Below are 23,170 nucleotides of genomic sequence, written 5' to 3' on the forward strand. Positions count from 1 at the left end.
GATTAGCAATTTAATTTTGCTTCTTAAGATGTAGTTAAAATATCGAAATTCTAAAAAGTTCTTCTTCATTAAAGTACTCCTAATTATTTCCCACGTAAATTGAGATGTTTCTTCCGTTACATGTAAGTTGCGCGCTTAAAAGATTCATTTCCAAGAAGAGCACAGATAAAGTTTCGGCCGTCTTTCTAGAATTCACTCACTTTTGTAAGAGTAGAAAGAGTTTCAACTTTGTAGCAGTATTCAACTTTGTAACACTTCTTAGCTGACGGAAAGTTGCGAAATGGCATTTAATTTTGAATATGCGAAATTCGACTGAGAGAAGTCTTTAACTACATTTCTAAACATCAAGAAAACAGAGTCAAATTTGAGGTGCTCGGAAATGTGATGAGCTATATTGTTACGAGAGTTAGCAATATCTCCTCAATGAAAACTAAAACCAAGGAGAACACGAGGAAACATAATCGTAAAAATATATGCTAACAAGAGCTACTAATTAAACGCAGCAGCCACATTATGCCGGAGGAATTTGAAAACGCAGCTTTACTTCTACGGTTAGGCCTACCGTCCACACTAATCCATCACGAAAACGGAGCTTTCTAAAACGCTCTTTAAACTGGAGGAATTTGAAAAAGCCGGCTTTTCATCTTCGCGTGGACACGGGAAAACATTTTGAAAACGGAGTTTTTCGAAAACGATGGCTTGGCGATGATCATGTGACTTCAATAACCGAGTTTTCCTCAAACACAAATTTAAATGACCTGTATAACCTGATTGTTGCGTTTTTAAATTCCTTTGGCGTAGTGTGGACGGCGAGCATTTGTTGCGTTTTCAGGGTGAAACCTCCGCTTTCAATTTCCTCCGGCGTAGTGTGGATTGGGGGTAACGCGGCTATGATTTCCTTCAGTTTGAAAGTTAACGTGATTAAGCAGCCCCAGTCACAAACAACACCAAAAACGATTGTTGCCTTCTGCAGTTGGCAGGCTGTTTTCCTTACAGTTTTAAAGTAGACCTTACTTGCAGATGTAAAAATTTTGATCAATTATTAACTTATATTGAGAACGCTCCATATGGTTGAAATTGTTGAAAATATGCCTGACAATTTCTCCTAAAGCATAGAAAAAGTGAGCCCAAAAACTAAATTAAACGATGTCTAGTTTCTGATTTACTCTTTCCTCTTCAACTACTCTACTGAACTTGTTTCGAATTGTATGATCAATTTGAATACGCATTGATGGAAACACTGTTTAAAAACAGCCTTAAAAATATATGCCGAATAACACTTGATCAATTACTATTTTAGAACGAATGAACGAAGGTAAAGGTTAAAAGTCTGAATAGCAGTTCGTCGTATAGCGTGGCTAGGCATGCAATGCATACAGAATACATGATATATAATGTCTCTTAAGAAAACGGCTGGACATAAATAAACTGACCAGAAAATAATAAAACAAATACAGATTTTCGGGTTGATTGCTTTTCGTTGTTTCCTCGCTTTTAACGGACATTAATACAATTTAAATGAAAACATAAAACATTGGTTTATATCTCAGATATATATATTTAAAAAAACCTTGTTCCTTTTTTTTACCTATTGGTTCCTTTTGTCACACAAATGCCAATAAATATTTTAGTTTCCTAAATTAATTTTTCTCCACTTTCAGTAAACATGCATTAATGGTTTGCCAAAAGAAACGTCAGTTTGTTGATACAATGACTGTAGTTTTCATATCATACAAATGTCTAAAACAAATATTGTTACTGAAAAACTACTCTTTCAGCGCCTCAAATTTAGTCAAACCTTTCTATCATTTCCTTTGCAGCTGTTATTCGGCAAGCCTGGCAACAAAAACAACTTCCTGGATATTGGATTTGTACTTGCACCTTTTGTGAAAGTGTTTAGAGTTTCAAAGAGCAAATTTAAGAGCTACTTGTGTGGACAAAAGCGTCAAGCTTGGTCAGCACTGTTCTCATTCTTTGTACTGTACAATTAGATTTAAAACTCTGCTATTGTGAGATAAATCAAATTGCTTGTATTTTAAGCACAAAAAGGAAAAGACAAAGAGAGGATTTCCCTGTTTGCTTACAACAGATTCGTAAATGACAAAGTCCAATGTCACAAATGGAAACCAATTAATTATAGATGTCACTGAAATTTTAATAAAATTTTCGGACTAGCGTTTTTTCAATCAAGTGTCAGTCTACAGACCGACTTCTTATTCTGAATTCATGCGCTAGTCGATCAGTTCTCAAGTTTGCATCGGAGTCGACCTTCCACCAAGACCACAAGGTAAGAAAAAGAGAAAAAATTGAAGCTATCGGTAAAACATATATCGCTAAACACAACTGTGACAATTCTATGTACTGATGACTCAGTAAATCGATAGGTAGAGAGAGGTCAAGCTTATCTTGACTTTGAATATACCCTGTATAATTATTGTAGACACCTAATTTTCAGATAAAACTGAAGTTCCGTAGCAAACGACACTCGAAAGGTAGTGTACCGGGGCACATTTTCTGCAGGGCAATATTTCCTCTTATGGTCAAATTTTAATCATCTTGTTTTAATGAAGAAATTTACTCTTTGCAGACATATTTTGTCTCGCACTATCAGAAAACAGCACGGTAGGGAAATATTTTGAAATTCAGTTTTTCAATTCTCGACCTTCGAGTGAAGACTTGTCCTCAAAGAAGCTATAACGTTTGTTTCGATCTATCTTTGACATTTGAGTCCATAATTTTCAAACTGCAATCGCAATTAGGGAGTTATGACTTATTCAAACATTAAATTAGCATCCATTTAACACGAAACAGTGACTCAGTTAAACTCTCGTTTTTATATGATTACTGCTGCTGCCCTCTACTTTAACACCTCCAAGGTTAAGCATCAGAGCGTAAGGGATCTCAGCTTTCTTGTCAACCACAGCTAGCCGCTTGATGTGCTCTCTTTCGCGTTGAACTTGAATTCACAGGTCGCATCCCAAGTGAGTATAATTCTCTTACTCTCACCTCCATTCAGTTAATTTTGTAGCATTGTGCTATTACTTCACGGCCTTTAGTATCAGTGCTGCTAAATTTACTATAAAGTGCATAGATTTTTATTACCGGTCAAATTTCACGAGGGATAGACTTTACTACATGTACCATACGATGTTGCCAGCGGCTTGGAAACATTGCAACCCCCATCCGATTTACCCCAATTTTGCACTTGCCTATCTGCATTTTAATTTCAGTCATCCCAATAAGTTGTTCAGTTGTACATAGAAGTGAATGTTTTGAACGACAAAGAAATTATTTCGACGTTTGAGAGCTTGGCCAAAATATCAAACAGAGAGGATATTGTGTGGATATTTGAATTACAAGAAACATGTCATGTCTATCACCGATCGCAACACTAGAAGCAGTATTAGATTACATTTGGCTTCAAAATTATGCTCGGGTATGTTTTTCGTGCGGATTTTCTGTAGTCTTATTTTCAAGCGCTAGGTTTCTTCTGATGTCTTCACAGAACAGATCTTGTTCGTGTACAAATATTTAAGCACGTTTTTATGCCAGATGTAAATCACTGCTTTTATACTTTTCACAGTTAATATCAATTAAGTTACTTATAATATTCTGAGCGTCAGTCAAATCCAGCGACTCTGAGAATAAACATTCAGGCTATGCAAAAAATGAAAACGCCAGTGCACGGAAAACGTTACTCTGGTGCGAAAAAAAAGCAACAAATTTTGTCCACCTTTGTCAAGAACCTCTGTCAGTTGGAAAGAAACTTAATCAATAAAGTGTTCTTGTAATGGAAATATTCTATGATTAGTTCAGTGGAAGTACGTGCATATAAATCTCCGTTCTAGAAGTTCATTCTAAACTTTAATTACTATGAAGTTCTTATCCATTATCTATTCAAAAATGGCAGCTTGTGGCTTGCATTTGGTTGTTATAAATTTGGCTTGCATAAAAACGAGGTTCAAAAACCACAGCAAGCACTTTATGCCAAAAACAGATATAAAAATTCACTATTTCACCGACGTTTAACTTCATGGGATCGAAACAAAAATCGGTTTCACTTTTGTAGTGACATGATTTTCTACAATTGGTCAATTTATTCACCAGGCAGTAGGGCAGCTCTATTTATGAGATTCTGTTTGTAAACACCATCTTTGGCACTAGAAGTTAACACATCAGGTCACCTCTACTCGACATCTTCGTGAGAGGGGCTTAAACGACTCACTATCTCTGTAAATTATCTATCCATCTATCCTTCCTGCACTCATTCATTCATGGATGTACTTATTTATTCACTTACCTAGGTAGGCACTTACAAGCACAAACACGCAATCCACTCGCCATTTAATGCGCTTCAATATTTAGTTTCCTACCTGGCGATACGAACGCAAAGTAGTCGTGTTTTGCGTAATGAGTTTTACACATACGCCTCCGCAAATTTTCCCATGGAACGTCAAACCTGTCACATCTGTATCATCGTTTTAGTCTCAAGCTCGCGCCCTTGAGTTATTCGGAAATAAAATCATTTTCAATTTACGCTGCCTGACGGATTCTGATTTAGCGTCATGTTTACAGCTGTGTCCTTTACGTTGTTAGTGGTCGTTAATAAGATTCAAACCCTGCACCAGACATGCCTCGATGGTATAATCGTCTTAATAAAATCTTTATATTGTTAACTTGTACTTTAACATCACTCGTAAATTACTTTTTAAACAACAAATTTGGTTTACTTTGTCGAGACCCTTTGTTAATTGCAAGGAAACTTAAACTATACAGTTGTCTTCTAATTTAAATATTCTACGATTACTTGGAAGTACGAGCACGTATTTTACAGTACGTTTTCCGTTCCATAAGGTCATCTCAAACTCTAATCATTATGAATTCCTTCAAACTTGTAGGCTACATCCAAAAATTGTAGCTTGTGGCTTGTTTCTGGTTGTTATAAATCTGGCTTGTTTAAAAACGAGATACAACAACATCAGGAAGCACATAGTGCATATAAACTGATAAAAATATTCACTCGGTCACCAACGTTTAACTGATAAATTGAGTGGTGCTAAATGGAAACGAAAATCGGTTTTGTATTAACATAATCTTCTATAATTAGTCAATTTATTCACCAGGCAGTAGGGCAACTCTATTTATGAGATTTTGTTTGTAAACACCAACTATCTGACACTAGAAGCTAACACATGAGGTCACCTCAAACTCGACCTATTCGTGAGAGGGGACTCAAACGACTCACTCACTATCTCTCTAAATTATCTATCCATCTATCGTTCCGACACTCATTCATTTATGGATGTTCTTACTTTTTCACTTATCTTCGTACGTTCTTATAATTACAAACACAATCCACTCCCCCTTTAATGCGCACTTTTAATAATCTTACGTAGTGATGCGCACGCAAAGTAGTCGTGTTTTGAGTAATTTTTTTTCCATATACTCCTCAGCAAATTTCCCCATGGGATTTCAAGCACATCATCAGTGTCATCATTTTCTGGTCAGTCTCAAGCTCGCAGCCTGTGAGTTGTTCAGAAATAAAATTATTTTCATTCTACGTCGCGTATTGCACTCTGATTTAACATCATGTTTACAGCTGTGTTATTTACGCTGTTGGTACTTATAGTTAATAAAATTCAAACCCTGCACCAAACATAATCGACCATTTTTAAAATCTTTGTATTGTTGATTTTTATTTTCACATCTCCCGTAAATTACTTTTTAAAGATTATTCTTTTGTGTGGTTACCTTGAGTTTTTCCGCCCATTGTCTTAATGCATATTATAATATTTTCATAAATGCAATATTCCAGACTTCCAAGCTATTAGTTCATACATTACAATCAGTAAAAGGCGCCAAAAAGTTCCATATTTTACTTAAACCTACAAAACTCACACTCACTCAGTTGGGCGAAGAACAAATACGAGATTAACTGGATAATAAAACAAAATATCCAAAGAAAATGTATTTCCCAACGAAAATGACCAATTGCCATTCATTTTCAAACAAGGGAAAAGATGTGACTGAAACTTGCTTCCAGCTGGTTAACATTTTTAGCAGTTCTAACACAATCTTCGACACGCTGATGTGTGAGCAGGACTGGCTCAGTTGCGGAGAGCGCTAATTTGTTGTCCGTTCTCGTCCTTGCTTCCGGGATTTTTCCGCGGTTTCTCCAGTTTTCCTCCCTCTACAAAGCCCAACACTTTCCAAATTCCAGTTCCATCTGGAAACAGTGGACGAATATATAACGAGTCCGTGCATAAGTTAAAGTTAATAATGAATCATACTTCATTACGCGAATTAATCATGCGGCTAACGTCAAGCGGCCAATTAGAGTTGGAGCATGAAATCACACGTATAAAACGTATTGATATAACGTGTGCTTTTACAGTAGTTTTGACTATTTTGTAACAGGGTCGACAATTTAATACGGTGATTGTAATTCGCCAAGAAAAAGAGAACAAGAACACACTACGGACACTGAGGTAAAGATATGTAACAAAAGTACTTCAGTTTGTTTTATGTTTGTGGAATAGACCTTATCACGGTTTTGGAAGCCTTGGCGGGTTGGCAACAAGCGCCAGAAAATTGGAGTGTTTATTTAGGAGTCCAAGAAGAAATAATTTTCTTTAAAGTCAAATTCCGAACAATTTATGAATAGCAAAGTTATGATATTAAACAAAAGATTACATTGACCATATTTGAGGGATATAGTTGCGCTATAAAGCGTCCAGTCGCGTTTTTAATTTTCCATACATTTGTCTGTGATTTTTTTCCGCGAAGGTGGGGCGACTTGTAAGCCGCATACATGAACGTTCGCGGAAAAATATTATAGAAAAATGTATGGGAAATTAAAAACGCGACTGAACGCTTTATATCTCGGTTACATCCCCCAAATTTGGTAAATGCAATCTCTGGGCTTTGCTTTTCATAAATTTCTCAGAATTGAAATTTTTAGAGAATTATTTGCCATCGGATTCTCATTGTAATTTTTGACGTTGTTGTCTACCCTTCAAGATGGCTGCCAAAACTGTGATAAGGTCTATGATCGTTTGTTAGCGGTAGAACTGAGCGGCTCCGTTTTCGAGAGTCAAAGATATCAAGATATATTACAATAACAATGTGGTTTTCTCAGTTCTTCATCTCTTGCACGGAAAACGTTGTAGCGCTAGGCAACTTAGTTTTTATCTCTTCTAAGGGCTTTGTTTGTCTGACAGTTCTGTCAGGTGTATGTAACTAGGGACATCATCCTTTTTTTCGTTCACCTTCCACCGAACAAACACATTACTATACTTGTTGTAATGTTTTGAAATGTCCAAAGTCGACAACGGTTCAAAATTTGGTATTTGGCAAGAATAATTGAAAAACGGAGCGAAAATCCGTCCCTTGAAGTATAATTTTACCTTTCAGTGAAGTTCGTGGTACGTGGTGTAAAATGCGCAATTCATTTGTTAGAAATTGTAATTAACTAGAGTGTAATTGATCCTGTTCGCAAACCTCGACTTTTGAATTTTTATCAGCCATTTTCAAGCTTTGTTCGAGTATTCAGTTTTTATAGAGCGTTTGAATCGACTCGATATGCTTCAAATTTCATTTGACAGGTGCATCTGGACTTTTCTCGTAAGAAACACGCCGTTTGAAGTTCGTGGGGTTACATTAATTCACTTTCTAAGAGGACTTGAAAAAGATAAGAATCTTTTCTCAGTAAAATGTACAACACTCATTTACATTTCTAAGAGTCGTTATACAGCATGCTTAACCCTCGCTTCCAATCAGGACAAAATAGGGGACAAAAATTGATTTTTAGGGCGTTTTTTAAACTCGTAATCAACTCGTTTTTATCAAAGAACGGCTGGTTTAAAGATGGAGATGCAGTCATCGTATTTTGAGACTAATTGACATGACTTTTATGCAAAACAACGGCGGTGTAAAAATATCTATTAATCTCCTGACTGTCATTTGCACTAGTTTCACAGACGTGTTTTTCTTGTAAATAAAAAGAATTTAATTAAATCCTAGTCTGTGATATCCGAAATTGGTTTCTTATGCAAATAACGAAAAAATACTAAGACCGCCAAATGAAGTCACAGACACCTTCAGGACCGAAATGCAGTCTTTTTCAGTTAGTCATACTTAGAAATACACTATGCTAATGGCAATGGAGCATGTCTAAAATGAATCAGTAGGCTTGGCATTTGTAAGAAATTCCGCTCTGTAACATTGCAGTTTAGTTACAAGTTTGTTTTACTGAACTTTTTTCAATTTCTAATAAAAATTCTGAAGATGAATATATTTACTCTTTTTGCAACTGTTCAAGCATATCGCAGATGTAAAGTAAATTTTTGAAGCCAACTTAAAAAAGAAGTCATTTATTTCCGCTTAAGCAACTGTCATTAGATGAATGTACGAATACGTGGAGTTTTGCAATCATCCAGAAATAAGTTTGGAAAAATCAATGCACTAGTTGATTGTTATGATAGATTTTCTCTGCGTTTTAAAATTGCTGTCAGCATGAACTAGGTTGACATTCTACGTACCCATCAGCTTATGTAACGTTTTATTTATATATTATTAGAAATATTTAACTAGGAATGAATACACGAAATCATAATGAAAAGTAATGGATGATCAAATAGTTCTGTTGGAATTGAAATCAGCACGTCTGAAATGGTGAACTGAAGAAGTTTGAGATTAGTTTCACAAATTTAAGCCCGTATTAAGATATATGGTACAACCTGGATTGGCGAATAACCTTGTGGTTTAAATTGAATGTTTACACCTCAAAAGGCGCAATTTTTTTGCGGTGTTAGAAGAGTTTAAATGCGTTAACCCCACTTGTATTAGTGCCTAATTCCATAAACCGATCGGGAGACCATTACCTATAATGAAAAAATTAATCCCCAGCCTTTTGAACGTTAAAGTAAATTTTAACACCAAGCGAGACAGAGAACGTTTAAGTTCAAAAATCAGTGACGCATTTGCATGTTATTTATAAATACAACGATATCAAATTGACTTTTTCTCTTCCTTCCTTCTCGAAATGATCTTAACTTGAATAATCATTGTGCCACTCACACTTACATCATTAGCACACTCGCGTTACGTATACTCGCACATGCACGCTATTGGTCAATCGCTGTTTGAATATGTACATTATAATTAAACGAGAATAATAACTCATTTCTGCCATCGCGCTCAATCGATAAACAGCGACATCATGCTCAAATAGGTACAATCTCCTAGCAGGGGCGGTCCAAAAATAATATTACACCACGCGAGGCAGCACCCAGTCCAAACTCTTTTGTCAAGGGATGAAAAAAAAAAAACACAAATTTGCTATTGAAGCTTAGCATATCACTGCGTGGGTATATTCAGGAAATTAACTAAGAAGGTAGGTAGGCTCGATTCATATCTAGTTCAAGTATTCCGCAATACTGAAAGAAAAGCTCTTTCCGTTCGCCCACGTTAATCTTTATTACGTGTATCTTAGCGCAAATTTCTTTTTGGATATGAAATTGCGATCTATAATATTCAAGGCTGATTAACGAGTTTGTGTCAGGCTTAATTTCCATCTGTGTATAAGTACGCTGGCGACACATTGCGCATTTCTTTTTCTTTTTGTCGGCGGTGGAAGGTCATCCACTGTCGATTGTGCAGTTCAAAAACTAAGATCGTTTTATTTTTCTGTTGTGTCGTAGTTTGTTGTCGACCAGGACAGTATTAGATGTTGGAGGAACGAAGAGAGCCTTGGTAGTTATTTTAGAGCGGAAGGGAAAGCAGCTTTTCTCTTTGCAAGCCAAAGTGGTTCGCATTGCCTATCAATAATGAAAGTACAACTAACCATATGGACCATTGTGAGCCAGCTTTGGAACATAATTCTGCTCTCAACAGGTAAGTTTTCTTTTGAACAAAATTGTTATGTTGCACTTGCTGTGCGATAATGTTTTCATACACCAATGTTAGGCAGCATTTTCGGCAAGATTGCCACGTTACATGAGAATATTCAAAAACACTTTTAAAAGCATCTTTAAACTCCTTGACGCGTATTCGAATTGGCTCTTTAAACTGCATTAATTTTGCAATGTGTCTTTGGTACTTTCCTAGGCACTTTATATAAACCCTGATCGATTGTTTTTGGCGCAACATGCTATTTAGTTACACACTTAACCGTTATTGCAGTAGGTAGTCTCCAATTGTGCGTTCAAGATGTAAAGAAATAATACGCCTTGTTTCTTTTTCGATCGAAATCAATATGTTTCAATTATTTCCAGAACATTGGCCTAGCGTCAAAGGACGAGGACTGTGCGCAATTATATATAACACTTGACATTTTGTGTCCATTCTTTATTATAAAGTACCACTAAACCGCAATCTTTCACAGCAATTAAGCAAGGACGCTCCTGTTGATGAGTGGTACAATTTGGAATGGTTTTGGCGCGATTAAAGTATATAAGAAAGCTGCGAAAAGTGGGGAGAATTGTTTCTTTAGCAAACTTCCAGACCCACTACGTGTCTTTTTATCTAACTATCGCGATCTCTGTTTGCCACTGAAAATTGCTGTAGGTGCATTCAATTAAAGAGACAAAAAAATATATTACAAGAAAATCCTCGGTTCGATTCTGTTCTCAAAACATCAAAGGCCACCCGTTACTGTATTTAAATATATTTCCATCAGTATCAACACCTATACTGAAAGGCTAAATTCAACGAACCTTGAAAAGTTCGCGGATTTTCGACGAAAGCTGCCAAAATGTAGAAACTTCCGTTGCTTCAACCTGTTAAAATAAGTCCAACTAAACCATTCGCTATCGAGCTTTCAGACAGACTTTTAAGCGAAACATACAGCTAGATACACAAAAATTCCATTGTCATTTTAATAATTAGCTCATTAATTATGAATGACTTGTTGCTTCTCAGGTTCTTCTGAGCATAGTTCTCAACAGCGTCTTCTGTCCGCCATGTTCGCAAAGTATGACGGTGACGGTCGGCCAGACTCTGACAGATCACGTGCTGTCCTCGTGTCGTTTGGCGCGAAACTTGTCAGGATTATTAACCTGGTAAACAAGCAACGTTGCATTTCCAATTTACAAATACCTTCGATATTTGCATAACAACGTTGATCATGATAGAAGCGAGGTAATTTCGGTCTTAACCGAAAATATCTGGTGATTTTTAGTGACTAGAGAATTTTAAATTTTAAATTTTTTAAGGTAATCGTGCTCATAGAAACACAGCCTGTCGGCAGCAGTGGAGTTGAATTTATATTCTTTTGAAACCCCTCGCACACGTCACTTGTAACACGACCAATATATATTAAATCAATTCAACAGCAGCTCATAAATGCTCACAAAAGAGAACTGTTTGGTTCATAAAACGTAGTTTGGGAAATTGTATGTACCAGGTAGCTACCTGGCATACTTCTGAGCCCCCTAAAAGACCACAGTAACAAGAGCTATTAAATTAAAGTCAGTGATGAGGGGTTTTGGTAATACGTTTGAAAGTAAAGTTATCGATATTTTTGTTTTCAGAACGAGAGGGGAAACACAATTCGTTCTCAATGGTGGATTTACCAGGTAAAACATCTGTCTACATTTTAAGCACTGAGTTCGTAATGTGTGCGAGGCATGCAGAAAAAAAATTCCATTACATGCGAGGCAAGTGGGAAAAAGATAAAGAGGTTTTTCGGCGGGGTGATTGGTATATAGAAAAGGTATTTCTGCTCTCTTTCTTTGTTCCTAAAGATTTTGTACTTTCAGGCATCCATCATATCAGGTTCATCAATGGATTTTAATTCACGGCGATCGCATGGGTCTAACTTTTATTTACCATTAAAATCAACTTCCATTTTGTTTCTCAGCAATGGATGAATTCCGACTTGTCTTGGAACGAGGCAGACTACAATGGCACCAACGTTATTCACGTGAGTCCGAAGAAGATCTGGGCTCCAGATATCATTTTGTACAACAGGTGAGGCTGAATGTTACAATAATAACGGATATCGTGATGCCAACATTTTTTTTTTTCACTTTTTGCTAGTGTGTTTTTTTTTCCTGACTTCGTCCAGAATCAAAGTCGTCTTGAATTACTACGAACTTTTGGCCTTAAAATTGCGGTGTTGTCACGGGCAACTTACCTCGTTTCTATTGGTAACGATATCAACAGACGTGCGTCGCCTGTCGCGTCGCCTACAATTTCGCGCGCTTTGCTGCCAATGACGCCAAAGGCCGACAAGTTGCCGCTGGAAACGGAGCCAGTTGTCCGTGACAACAACACGATTTTCACGTTGAAACCTGGTGATCAAACTTTCGCCGTGCCTTACTCAACTGATAATCGTAGTAAGGTTATTTCACGCAGCACCATTTATCAGTTGTTAACCTTGAGTTAAAAACGGCTGTAATCATAACTGTAGTTAAATTCACAATTCTGATTGGTGCTCTGCGCGGGTATTTGTGACGTAAAGGATTGGCACGCGATTTTGTTGGTTTCCAATCACAGCTCTTCATTTTATACACCAATAAAAAATGCACATGCTGTTAAGTTTGTACATGAAACTGATGGAGATATATTAGTTTCAAAGACTTCCTAACCTGGAAATTTGCTGTATGATTGCTGACTAAATTGTAATTACGCCTCATGTTGTAGAGTGTGTTATACTTAACAGTGCTCGGTAAATATAATAACACATTTTGTTGGAAAGGGTGTTTGCATGGAGGTTTGTCGGTCACAAGTACGTGCACATTGTAACATATGATTCCACAATATACTTCAGTTAATGTTGATCTAATTTATATTAATAGCTAACCTAAGTTTACACCTGACAGCGATGAGACACAGCTTATTAACTTATCATAAAGGCTTTTGCTCTCGTGCCATCGTAGTTTAACGAGGAATAAAACACAAATAGCGGTGATAAACATATTAAACTCACGCATTTTAATAACTTGACGTTTCGTATGCTACGCAACATACATTTTCAAAAGTGGAATAAAGACCGTTCCAATTTTTGAAAACTATATATGAAATGTAAATAAGGGGTCTGGAAACGAGATTAAGAAACATCTGTTTCTTAACAGTAAAACAATAAAAGCCTAAGCTTATTAATAAAGTATCAGCTTCTCACTGCTGACGTTTACATTAAGAGCCGGCTTAAGTTCTTGGATAAGCAAAGTTTCTTTAATTTTACAATGATAATCTGTTTTACCAGAAGCTAGAATATCAAAATGATCCCACTTGATGTTGTGACCTGTGGCTTTCATATGGTCGGCAATGGCTGATGTGGGGTCATTCTTAGTGAGAGCCCTGAAATGTTCCGTTTTCCTATCATGAAGCCGTCGTTTTGTTTTGCCTATGTAAAAGTCACTGCAGTCCCAGCAAGCAGCTTTATAAATGACCTTAGATTTCTGTGAACGATTTACATTTCATATATAGTTTTCAAAAATTGTAACGGTCTTTATTCCACTTTTGAAAATGTATGTTGCGTAGCATACGAAACGTCAAGTAATTAAAATGCGTAAGTTTAATATGTTTATCACCGCTATTTGTGTTTTATTCCTCGTTATTAACTTATATTTGAGTCGACAAAAAGGATATCATAACAGACTGTTCTTTTATTAATTTGAAATTTAACAGGGCACGCGACATGAGCTAACAATCATTTTTGTGATAACTTATTTTCTAACATAATGATATAAATAACATGTTTGCAATGAAAGCGGGCCACGTGGTTATGTCCTATGTTTGTTTTCTGTTTTAACTTCTAACACATTCCACCAGCACTCCTTCGTAATTGCAAATAACAATTGGCAGCAAAATCAATGATAAAGAAAACGCTAACGAAAAATTCTTACATCAATTGAGACTAGAGACATAGCAGTTTCTTTTATTTGAAAGGTTCTCATGGTAACGCAGTACAAGGTGGTTCTAACTTTTCAGTCTGTGAATGGAAGCCTAATGTTCCTGTCACCATTCAAAATAAAGTTACTGAACTAGTCCTTTTAAGTAGCTCTGTTTGGATGACCCCAAGCTGGTGGTCATCCAGAATTATTGAGCTTATTTCTTCTATCTTTTTTAGTCTGCGGGTGATCTTACATTTCTTAAAACTTGACTCATGATGCCAATATTACTTGACAAGACTCGGGCAGGCATCCTTTAGATAAAAATCAGTTTTTCTTCAATCGATCGATCAATTTATCAATCCATCAATTCATGAATCCATCAGTTCGTCAATCCGTCAATCCATCAATCCATTAATCCATCAATATTTCAATCCATCAATCCATCATTCCATCGATCCATCAATCCATCAATCCATCAATCCATCATTCATTCAATCCATCATTCCATCAATCCACCGATCCATCAATCCATCAATATTTCAATCCATCATTCCATCAATCCATCAATCCATCAATCCACCGATCCATCAATCCATCAATATTTCAATCCATCATTCCATCAATCCATCAATCCATCATTCCATCAATCCACCGATCCATTAATCCATCAATATTTCAATCCATCAATCCATCAATCAATCAATCCACCGATCCATCAATCCATCAATATTTCAATCCATCATTCCATCAATCCATCAATCCATCATTCCATCAATCCACCGATCCATCAATCCATCAATATTTCAATCCATCATTCTATCAATCCATCAATCCATCAATCCACCGATCCATCAATCCATCAATATTTCAATCCATCATTCCATCAATCCATCAATCCATCAATCCAGCGATCCACCGATCCATCAATCCATCAATATTTCAATCCATCATTCCATCATTCCATCAATATTTCAATCCATCATTCCATCAATCCACCGATCCATCAATCCATCAATATTTCAATCCATCATTCCATCATTCCATCAATCCACCGATCCATCAATCCATCAATATTTCAATCCATCATTGCATCAATCCATCAATCCATCAATCCACCGATCCATCAATCCATCAATATTTCAATCCATCATTCCATCAATCCATCAATCCAGCGATCCACCGATCCATCAATCCATCAATATTTCAATCCATCATTCCATCATTCCATCAATATTTCAATCCATCATTCCATCAATCCACCGATCCATCAATCCATCAATATTTCAATCCATCATTCCATCATTCCATCAATCCACCGATCCATCAATCCATCAATATTTCAATCCATCATTGCATCAATCCATCAATCCATCAATCCACCGATCCATCAATCCATCAATATTTCAATCCATCAATCCATCAATACTTCAACCCATCAACCCATCAACCCATCAACCCATCAATCCATCAATCCATCAGTCCATCAGTCCATCAATCCTTCAATTCATCAATCCATCGATCCATCGATCGATCCATGTATCCATCAATCAGTCGATCAAACGTGGCCTGCTGTTATTCATTGTCATTAAACTGAACACAGTGTGCGGTTCGCCGACAGCGCTGATGACAACGATAAACTGGGAGGAGGCACAGAGAAGTACAAGACAAAAATAGCCATCAACTCCAATGGTTCCTGCAAGTGGATGGCGCCAGCAATCTTTCAGAGCACATGTGACATCAACACTGAATTCTTTCCATTTGATGACCAGGTTCGTCACCTATTAATTTGAATGTGTATTTTGTTAAAAATCTCACTTTACTGCGCCATCGATCTAAAAGTTTATTCCCCCGTCATGATGTTTGCACGTACTTCGTGTGGTATGTCTGATCATATGCCGATTCGGACCTTAAAAAGCATCTTCTTCTGCTTACGACTTAACAACACGCCAGTCAGCATGGCGAGCATTTGCAAATTCAGTGGCACTGAATGAAGAGCGGTCGTAAAGGGAAGTTTAATTGAGAAGGTTTGAACGCTCTTAACGCCTTTAAAAAGCACGAATATGAGATAATCGACGAGAAAACATGCACAAATCTGAGTGCGGTGATTGACAGACGCAGTTCTGATGATGCAGACTGCTGCAACGATTGACTGATGCAGCCCTGGATCACGTGGTACAGCAAAACTAGCCACGTGACAATAATGTACTGCTGTGTTTGCAAACTCCTTAAGGATGTTGAAAAATGTAGGGTTTAACTGTTTTCTGAAAGAGTAGTACTGTGCACGTAACAAAATGGGTTTCTTTATAAAATCAAAAAACATGGTAGCAATACTCAGTCAAGTTTTGTGAGTCACTTTGCTCCGACTTCAGACTTAAATGCTATGAATTATATTCTGCTTTGTTTAGATCTGCAGACTGAAGTTCGGATCGTGGGCTTTTGATGGAAGCGAGGTGGATATAGTCGTGGATGAGTCGGAGACTGGGGCCAAAGGAGACATATATAAAAATAATACCGAATGGGAGTTGGCTAATGTAACAGCTGTCAGAATAGAGGTTAGTGAAGGAACTTGTTAGATTCGCCTTACTTACCTCCCTCGTTATTTTTAACAACATATGTTAGTTGAGACTATGTTTAGTGCTTAGGTTTTAGATATGGAAAACGGTTTTGATAGTTGTTGTGACAAGAATTTGATCAAGGCTTACATACAGTCAAACCAATTCCCTGGATTTGCTTTCAATAATCCAGAGCGGCTTCGATTCATTGATATTACAGTTAAAGAGAACTTCTTTATGTACATCTGCAACGATATTTCACTGTCTGTAGACCATTTCTAGAATTTCAAAACAGTTGTTTCTTTCTTGATCAAGTGGCGATGGCGAATGAAAATCAGTTAAGATGTTATTAAAATGTAGCATGAACAAACTTGTGATTAAATTTTCACCTTATACACTACAGTTAATTAAATTCGATTATTCAAATATGACAATGCTCCGAAGAAATGAAGGTTGCAACTACTTTTTTAATGAAGAACGTTTCAACTGTGATCAATTAATGTGATTAATTAATTCTTTGTAGGACAAATACAGCTGCTGTATCCACCCGTACCCAAGCGTGATAATCACACTCTATTTAAGAAGACGTTACTATTTCTACATGGTGAACCTTGTGGTACCGTGTTCTCTTATCGCAATGATGGTCCTTCTCTCCTTTATCTTACCGCCGGAATCTGGGGAGAGGATTGGACTGGGCATCACCGTGTTGATGGCTATGGCTATTTTTCAGGAGCTAACCTCGAATAAACTGCCTGCGGATTCTCAGTACATTCCGTTGCTAGGTAACATATTTCGTGAGCTATCAGTATCAAGGACTATCTTCTGTATATCTAGATATACGATAGACAATCTAACTGAGAGTTCCACTAGATCAGGCAGGGTTGCAATGTGTTGTCAGGTAAAATCCATCCACTGCTTTTCTTACATACATTGACTTTTACTTAACCATTTGGGTGATAAGGTGGATAAGTATCCAACTTTTCACTTTGTTAATTTTTTTGTGTAACATTAAGCTGTTGGGTTAGCACGCTGCACACTAATTTAAGTTCTCAGTTAAAGTTTGGCCATCAGCGAGCTACAGTTTGGATGGCACAATTGAAAAGACTTTCCAGTTATAAGTTTGAACGTCTAGTAGTGTTTGGTTTGGAGAGGGGTTCGGGGGATACCCTAGAGAGTACGTCCCAGTGTTCTTCTATGGCAAACGCCCCTTAAATGGATACTGCAAACATGCTGTCTGAGTGGCCAGAGTCATTCCTTACTACATGTCCCGTCTGGAGATTGTCTATGCCGCTGGGACTAGGACTAGGAAGTTGTGTGAAGTCACTAGACTTGAGGTGATTCCTCAGTACTGCATTGCGCATTGTACATCATCTTCAAACAGTACTTGGTAGGGAAAATTCAGGGGAAAGTTAAAAAAAATTCGTTTGAATCACTTTACCAACGATGGTTGTTGTTTTTTTTTTTTCCAGCTAAATACTACTCCAGTGCCATAACAGAGATTGGACTGGCTCTGTTTGCCACCTGTGTCATTTTGAACTTTTACTACCGGCGCTCTGTCATGCCCAGGTGGCTTAGGAGACTTATGTTCAATGTTCTGGGACCGTTAGTCAGGATAAAGTATGAACCCATTGGCAAGACAAAGAAGAAGAGCCGAAAAAGTTTCATCATAGAAGAAAACAGCGATTTAGCACAACTTTCCGAGAATTCCTACTCAGCGCCTTGCGAAATGAGAAAGATGAGTATCATCAACGAAACGAAATGCGAAGGAAATGGTTGCTGCAGTGATGCTGGTCAGACGTCGCTCTTACAGCGCACGCGTTCTAGAACACAAAGTAGTGTTCGCGAGACTCCTATTTTGAATGATCACGTGGAACATAAGCAGCAGGGAAAGTATGTGCTCGAGCCAGTGGATGACCTGCATACCGAAGAGATGATAAAAATGAACAATCACATGGATTGGCAAATGGCCGCCAAGATCCTGGACCGAGTGGTGCTACTAGTCGGGATTTTAATCAGCTTTGCAACTTTCCTCGCGATTTTCCTGCAGGCGCCACGAGTACGAGAAATATTTGTGTCGTGAACGGAAAGAACTGTGAAGGAAATGTTTGCTGTAGTGATGCCGGCCAACCGTCGTTCATACAGTACACGCAAAGCACTGTTCGCGAGACTCCCTGATTTTGAAGGTGGTCGCAGAAACACCGACAAAAAAAACAAAGAAGCACCCATTCCGCCATGCCCCTTACACCATCGAGGAGTAAATTGAGCACCTTTCGTTTACGTTTCCTTCAGAAGTTAGAGATCCTTCGCTCCTCGGACAACTAACTTCTTTCGGCCGAGAGAGAAATCTGCGATTCGAACAGAATGATGACGAAGCCCTAAAGACAACAGTGTAACGTCCAGCCTCAATACCAGGCTCTCTCTTCTTTGCCCCTCTTGAAGAGAGAGCCTGAGATCTAGGCATTATAATTTATGTCTCATTTTAGTTGCTATTCTTATCAAACATTTTAGGAGCACTATTTTGTCGTCATTATTAAATGTTTCAGCTCGAATTTCAGAGAAAGTGCAGATAGTAGAACGCCGAAAGAGATCCGTCTGCTTTCTCAGGCTTTAGTCTCGCCTGGGCCTGATCAAATTGAACTTGTCTGTTGACTTTAGTTTCAAAGAGCGGAACTACAATGTATTACAATTTTTAGTAATTAGAACATGCTAAATCTATTGTTTAGACAAAAACTGAAATTAATGCCGCGGAGGTTGTTCTCCACACTGAAACACCTGCGAAAATCGTTGTTTGAGTACCGGAAGTCCGACCAAACGTCTATCTCGGTCGGAATTCCTGTACGGTCTTCAGTCTGAGTGATTGAGCCCGCGATTTTAGGCCTAGATGTTGCTAGGTAACAGAATACATCATGATGGATCCTCAGTTTCGCATTATTCGTGTAAATGATTATTTAAATTCGACGAAACGTGATCGGAAAATTGTGGAAATTCTGTTCTTTTTTTCCGATCGAGGATTGTTTTTTTCCTGTAAAGAATCAGACGTATAAGTGGCATATCTTGTAAACATTGCTTCGACCCTGATTTATACCACTTCATCAGAATCCAATCCCGGCGAAACTCTGTGTCATAATGGCACAGTCATAATGCTGGTAAAATAACTAGAAATCAGATTTAAGCTATCTGTCTATTTTCTTTACTAATTTTCTACAATCGCTGCTTCCTCAGTATAAGCTTAGCAAAACCAAGCTTAAACTGTGGACTTGGATGCTGCACGTTTTCAACCGTTTGACACGTGGTAGTTGTTTTCCCATTTTTGACACCCATTTCGTTTTTCAGCGCTTGGGACACGTTACATGTTTTCTTGAGCTTGTCACCCATCACATGTGTTTACTTAGAATTCCTGTGGCCTCCTCTGGGATCTTAAGAAGACTGAAGTCGCCCAAAGTTACCTTAAGTTGCTTTTAAGAGGTTATTGGTTACTCAATGTTAGAAGGAATCCACACCTTCAAATTACCCCCTAAAAGAATAACAAGCTTGGCAATTTATAGGTGAACTCCACTCCATCCGTAAGCTAAGGACCAGTGGAGGAGGCATGGCAGTCCAATGGTGGATGCATTTAACTCTGGGTTAAGCAGTCTAGTTTTGATCCCTAGCGGAGATCATTGCATTTTGTCCTTGGGGGGGGGGGGGGGGGTATAGTAGCAGTAGTAGACTAATAGTACTCTCACAGTGGCTCTCCTCACCCAGATGTATATATGAATACTGGTTAGTGGTAAGAGGTAACCCAGTAATGGACTAAGAGTTGATAGGACACTGTTTGTTATTAAAAGGAAACGTGTTACATGGTTGATTTCAGGAAAAAGAGATAAAAAAGCGACTGTAATGCTATAATTTTATTCATTACTCTTTGTGAGATATTTCTGAATCAAATTATAGATGCGAACGGAGACTAACCATAAACAACTACCGTGAATTTCAATGTTATTCCGCTGCTCCTTCATTATACGAGGCGCCGTGAGAAAATTCGCAGTTGCGTAAAAAAAAATACAAGTAGGCCCTGGTAAATCCACAGTCAATTGAGGGAAATGGTTAGGGAACTTGGCAAAATTCTTTGTGGTATGTTTTTCTTTGCTATTTTGGGGGGTTGAACCAGCACAAAACCTGGCAAAATACAAAAGGTGGTTACGTATGCTCATACAACTAACCAATAGAAGCATTGCGACTTTGTAATTCATGCATAGTATAGTCAATGAGAAAAACCCAAAAGGTGTACGGGGTTAAGGGCCTTTCAACATAAATCTTAGTCTGTTTGTTTGCTTCTTTGATGTTTACCGGCCTTCCTAACCATTTCCCTCCATTAGCTATGGTAAATCTCAACTAAAACTGCCACACAAACTGAGAAAATCGTGAAAACCGATTGAACTGAGTGAACCGAGGTTTGAACTCGGTGGCCATCGTGGTCTCAGTTCGAAAAGGGCCGCCTGTGTGCATGCTTGAGACTAAATACCCTGCACAGGAAACACAGCTGGGTCACAGGAAACACAGCCGGGTCACAGGAAACACAGCTGGGTCACAGGAAACCCAGCACTAACGCATAATAGAAAATATCCCCCTAGACCTACAATGTCAAAAACAACAGCGAGAGGTGTTTCCGAGCATCCAGATAAAAAAAATAAAAATAGAAAGAAAATCTGGAGTAAGGCTCATTTCTTGCTAGTCACTATTACATTGAACAGTAACTGAAAAATGAGGTCATCCAAATTCAATTGAAATCATTGAACAGAGGCCGAGTTCACAAAAGTGACAGTGCCAAACAAGGGCCATTTCCCCAGCATAAACTAATTAATCTTCGTTACTTCCACCATGATGATCCACAAACGTAAACTTTTGTACTTTGTAACATGACGAACCTACTTGAAGCATAAATGTTACGTTTAGGAAATTAAGCTTAACGTTTAATGAAGCCAGGTATTCAAATCATGTTGTGCACTTATGATTTGACTGTGCTACTGTTACCGTCAAATGGAAACAAACAATTATTTGAGATCTACATATATATATCTGAGCCCGTTCTATGCCGTAAAAAGACTTTCTACAGCAAACTTGGCCGTCAGTCACGTGTCTTAGTCTAGTCCCGTGTCTAAAGAGCACGCGACCGTGATGCACACGCGAGTATGATTAGCCGACATTTAGTTACAGAACATAAAGAAGATATAAATAATTTATCTGGGTAAAAAGAAAACAAATCACCAAAATAATTCACTTTGAAAGTTGAATTGGGTGATGTGAAGTTAAAGTACAATTTAGCATGCTTAAGGCGGGGTACACATGAATTTAAGTGAAATTTTAGGAAGTTTAAAGAGGGATTAAAAGGATAAAAAGGGGTTTGGAACACCACCAGACAGTTGATTGCTCCCAAAAGGGCACCCCGGGTTGCTGGGCAACTGTTTGGTGTACGTCTACCAATTTCTAACTTCAAATTCTAATTTTAAAACAACATCAAATCTTCAAAATTTCCTATTTCCATAAATTTTACTAATCCTTTGAGAAAAACTATTTATCCCCAAATATACCCAAAATTCACCAAAAAATTTACAAAACAGCCCAAAACGTAGCTATGTGAAATGACCAGAGAGATTTTTCACTGCTTGAAACGTGAACGAGATATTTGCATTCAAACCATAATACCCAGCAAAAATATGGCCGTCATGTTAACCCCCGCCTTAAATGCTTTAAAGAGGGTTAAAGGTCCTTTAATTATTATTATCGTTATAATTAATTTAACATTAACTGTTGTGGTAATTCTAAGTATATATTTTAACTAAAATGGCTTAAAATCTGGGTAGTTGAGACGATGGTGACTTACGAGCATACAAAAGTAATTAAAATGATCGTTACAGTATCGGTTTAAAAGAGATTTTGTAGATATTATTAAAGTATATGGTGAGACTGTTGCTAAGTTTAGGATTTATCACTCGAGTCAAATAAAGTCGCCGTAAGTCCGCTTAAGTCGCCTAAGATCGCATGTTTTTTCTGCCAATTTTGCTAAAGTCGTCTTAAGTCGCCTTAATTAGCCTAAAGTTGCCCACAGTTACCACGTCTTGAGGTCCTGGAGTACGCCTAGAGCGTTCCGATTGGGTACTTGGGTTCTTGTAACTGCATTCGTTTGAATTCACGGCAGAGGTACATGCGATACTTTGATTTAAACGTGAGGTGAGTAAGTAAGATCTTTTAGCAATGTCAGTGGACCATTTTGGCGATGTCCGACAAAATCAAATTTTTTTCTTATTTTCATGTAAACAAAAAAACACCTCCATAGATCAATTTATCATGCCGAATTTAGTAAATATGCAAGATTTCATCATAAAAATCAGTTGTAAACTGGTGGAAATATCCCAGGGGTAACCCAAATTCGACTCTCAAACACAGAATGAAAATATCAATTGCCAATGACATGCAATGCACGAACGAGAGGTAACAGCTCAGAATATTGCTGTAAACCATCCAGAGAACGTATGGTCTAAATGCAATACACTATGTACCGGAAATTGATCCTTAAGATTCCTCTTTTGTTTTTCACAAAAAATAACTGAAAACAATGGAACGAAATTTGTACATAATATGATGATATGTTTGAAGAAATAAATACAATACAAAGAAAATACGAACAAAGTTAAGAAAGTTACGTAACAATTTCCACGACAAGAACTGTCACTGTTTAAAATGACCTAAAGTAAAATTGAGTGATTAGTTTTATGGAACCAAGAGAAGACTTTGACAAGC

General features: G+C 37.6%; 1 protein-coding gene across 4 annotated transcripts; it reads left to right on the plus strand.

Annotated features, from left to right (window-relative positions):
* Nucleotides 1-1,825: 1,825 nt before the first annotated feature.
* On the plus strand, nucleotides 1,826-21,083 carry LOC110066991 (neuronal acetylcholine receptor subunit alpha-10-like). Of its 4 annotated transcripts, none has more exons than XM_089274325.1 (9): nucleotides 1,826-2,287; nucleotides 9,702-9,894; nucleotides 10,921-11,060; nucleotides 11,532-11,576; nucleotides 11,861-11,970; nucleotides 15,439-15,607; nucleotides 16,244-16,390; nucleotides 16,914-17,172; nucleotides 17,860-21,083. In XM_089274325.1, the coding sequence occupies exons 2-9, from the start codon at nucleotides 9,828-9,830 to the stop codon at nucleotides 18,468-18,470; spliced, it is 1,548 nt and encodes a 515-aa protein (XP_089130451.1). In that variant the 5' UTR covers nucleotides 1,826-2,287; nucleotides 9,702-9,827; the 3' UTR covers nucleotides 18,471-21,083. The 4 variants fall into 4 exon arrangements, with proteins under 4 accessions (XP_089130451.1, XP_089130450.1, XP_089130449.1 ...); XM_089274324.1 differs by lacking the exon at nucleotides 1,826-2,287 and adding an exon at nucleotides 5,158-6,488; XM_089274323.1 differs by lacking the exon at nucleotides 1,826-2,287 and adding an exon at nucleotides 6,954-9,394.
* The last annotated feature ends 2,087 nt before the right edge of the window (nucleotides 21,084-23,170 follow it).

This window comes from Orbicella faveolata, unplaced genomic scaffold, assembly GCF_042242905.1.
Source record: "Orbicella faveolata isolate gen_17 unplaced genomic scaffold, um_ofav_v1 contig_35, whole genome shotgun sequence".
Taxonomy (NCBI): domain Eukaryota; kingdom Metazoa; phylum Cnidaria; class Anthozoa; order Scleractinia; family Merulinidae; genus Orbicella; species Orbicella faveolata.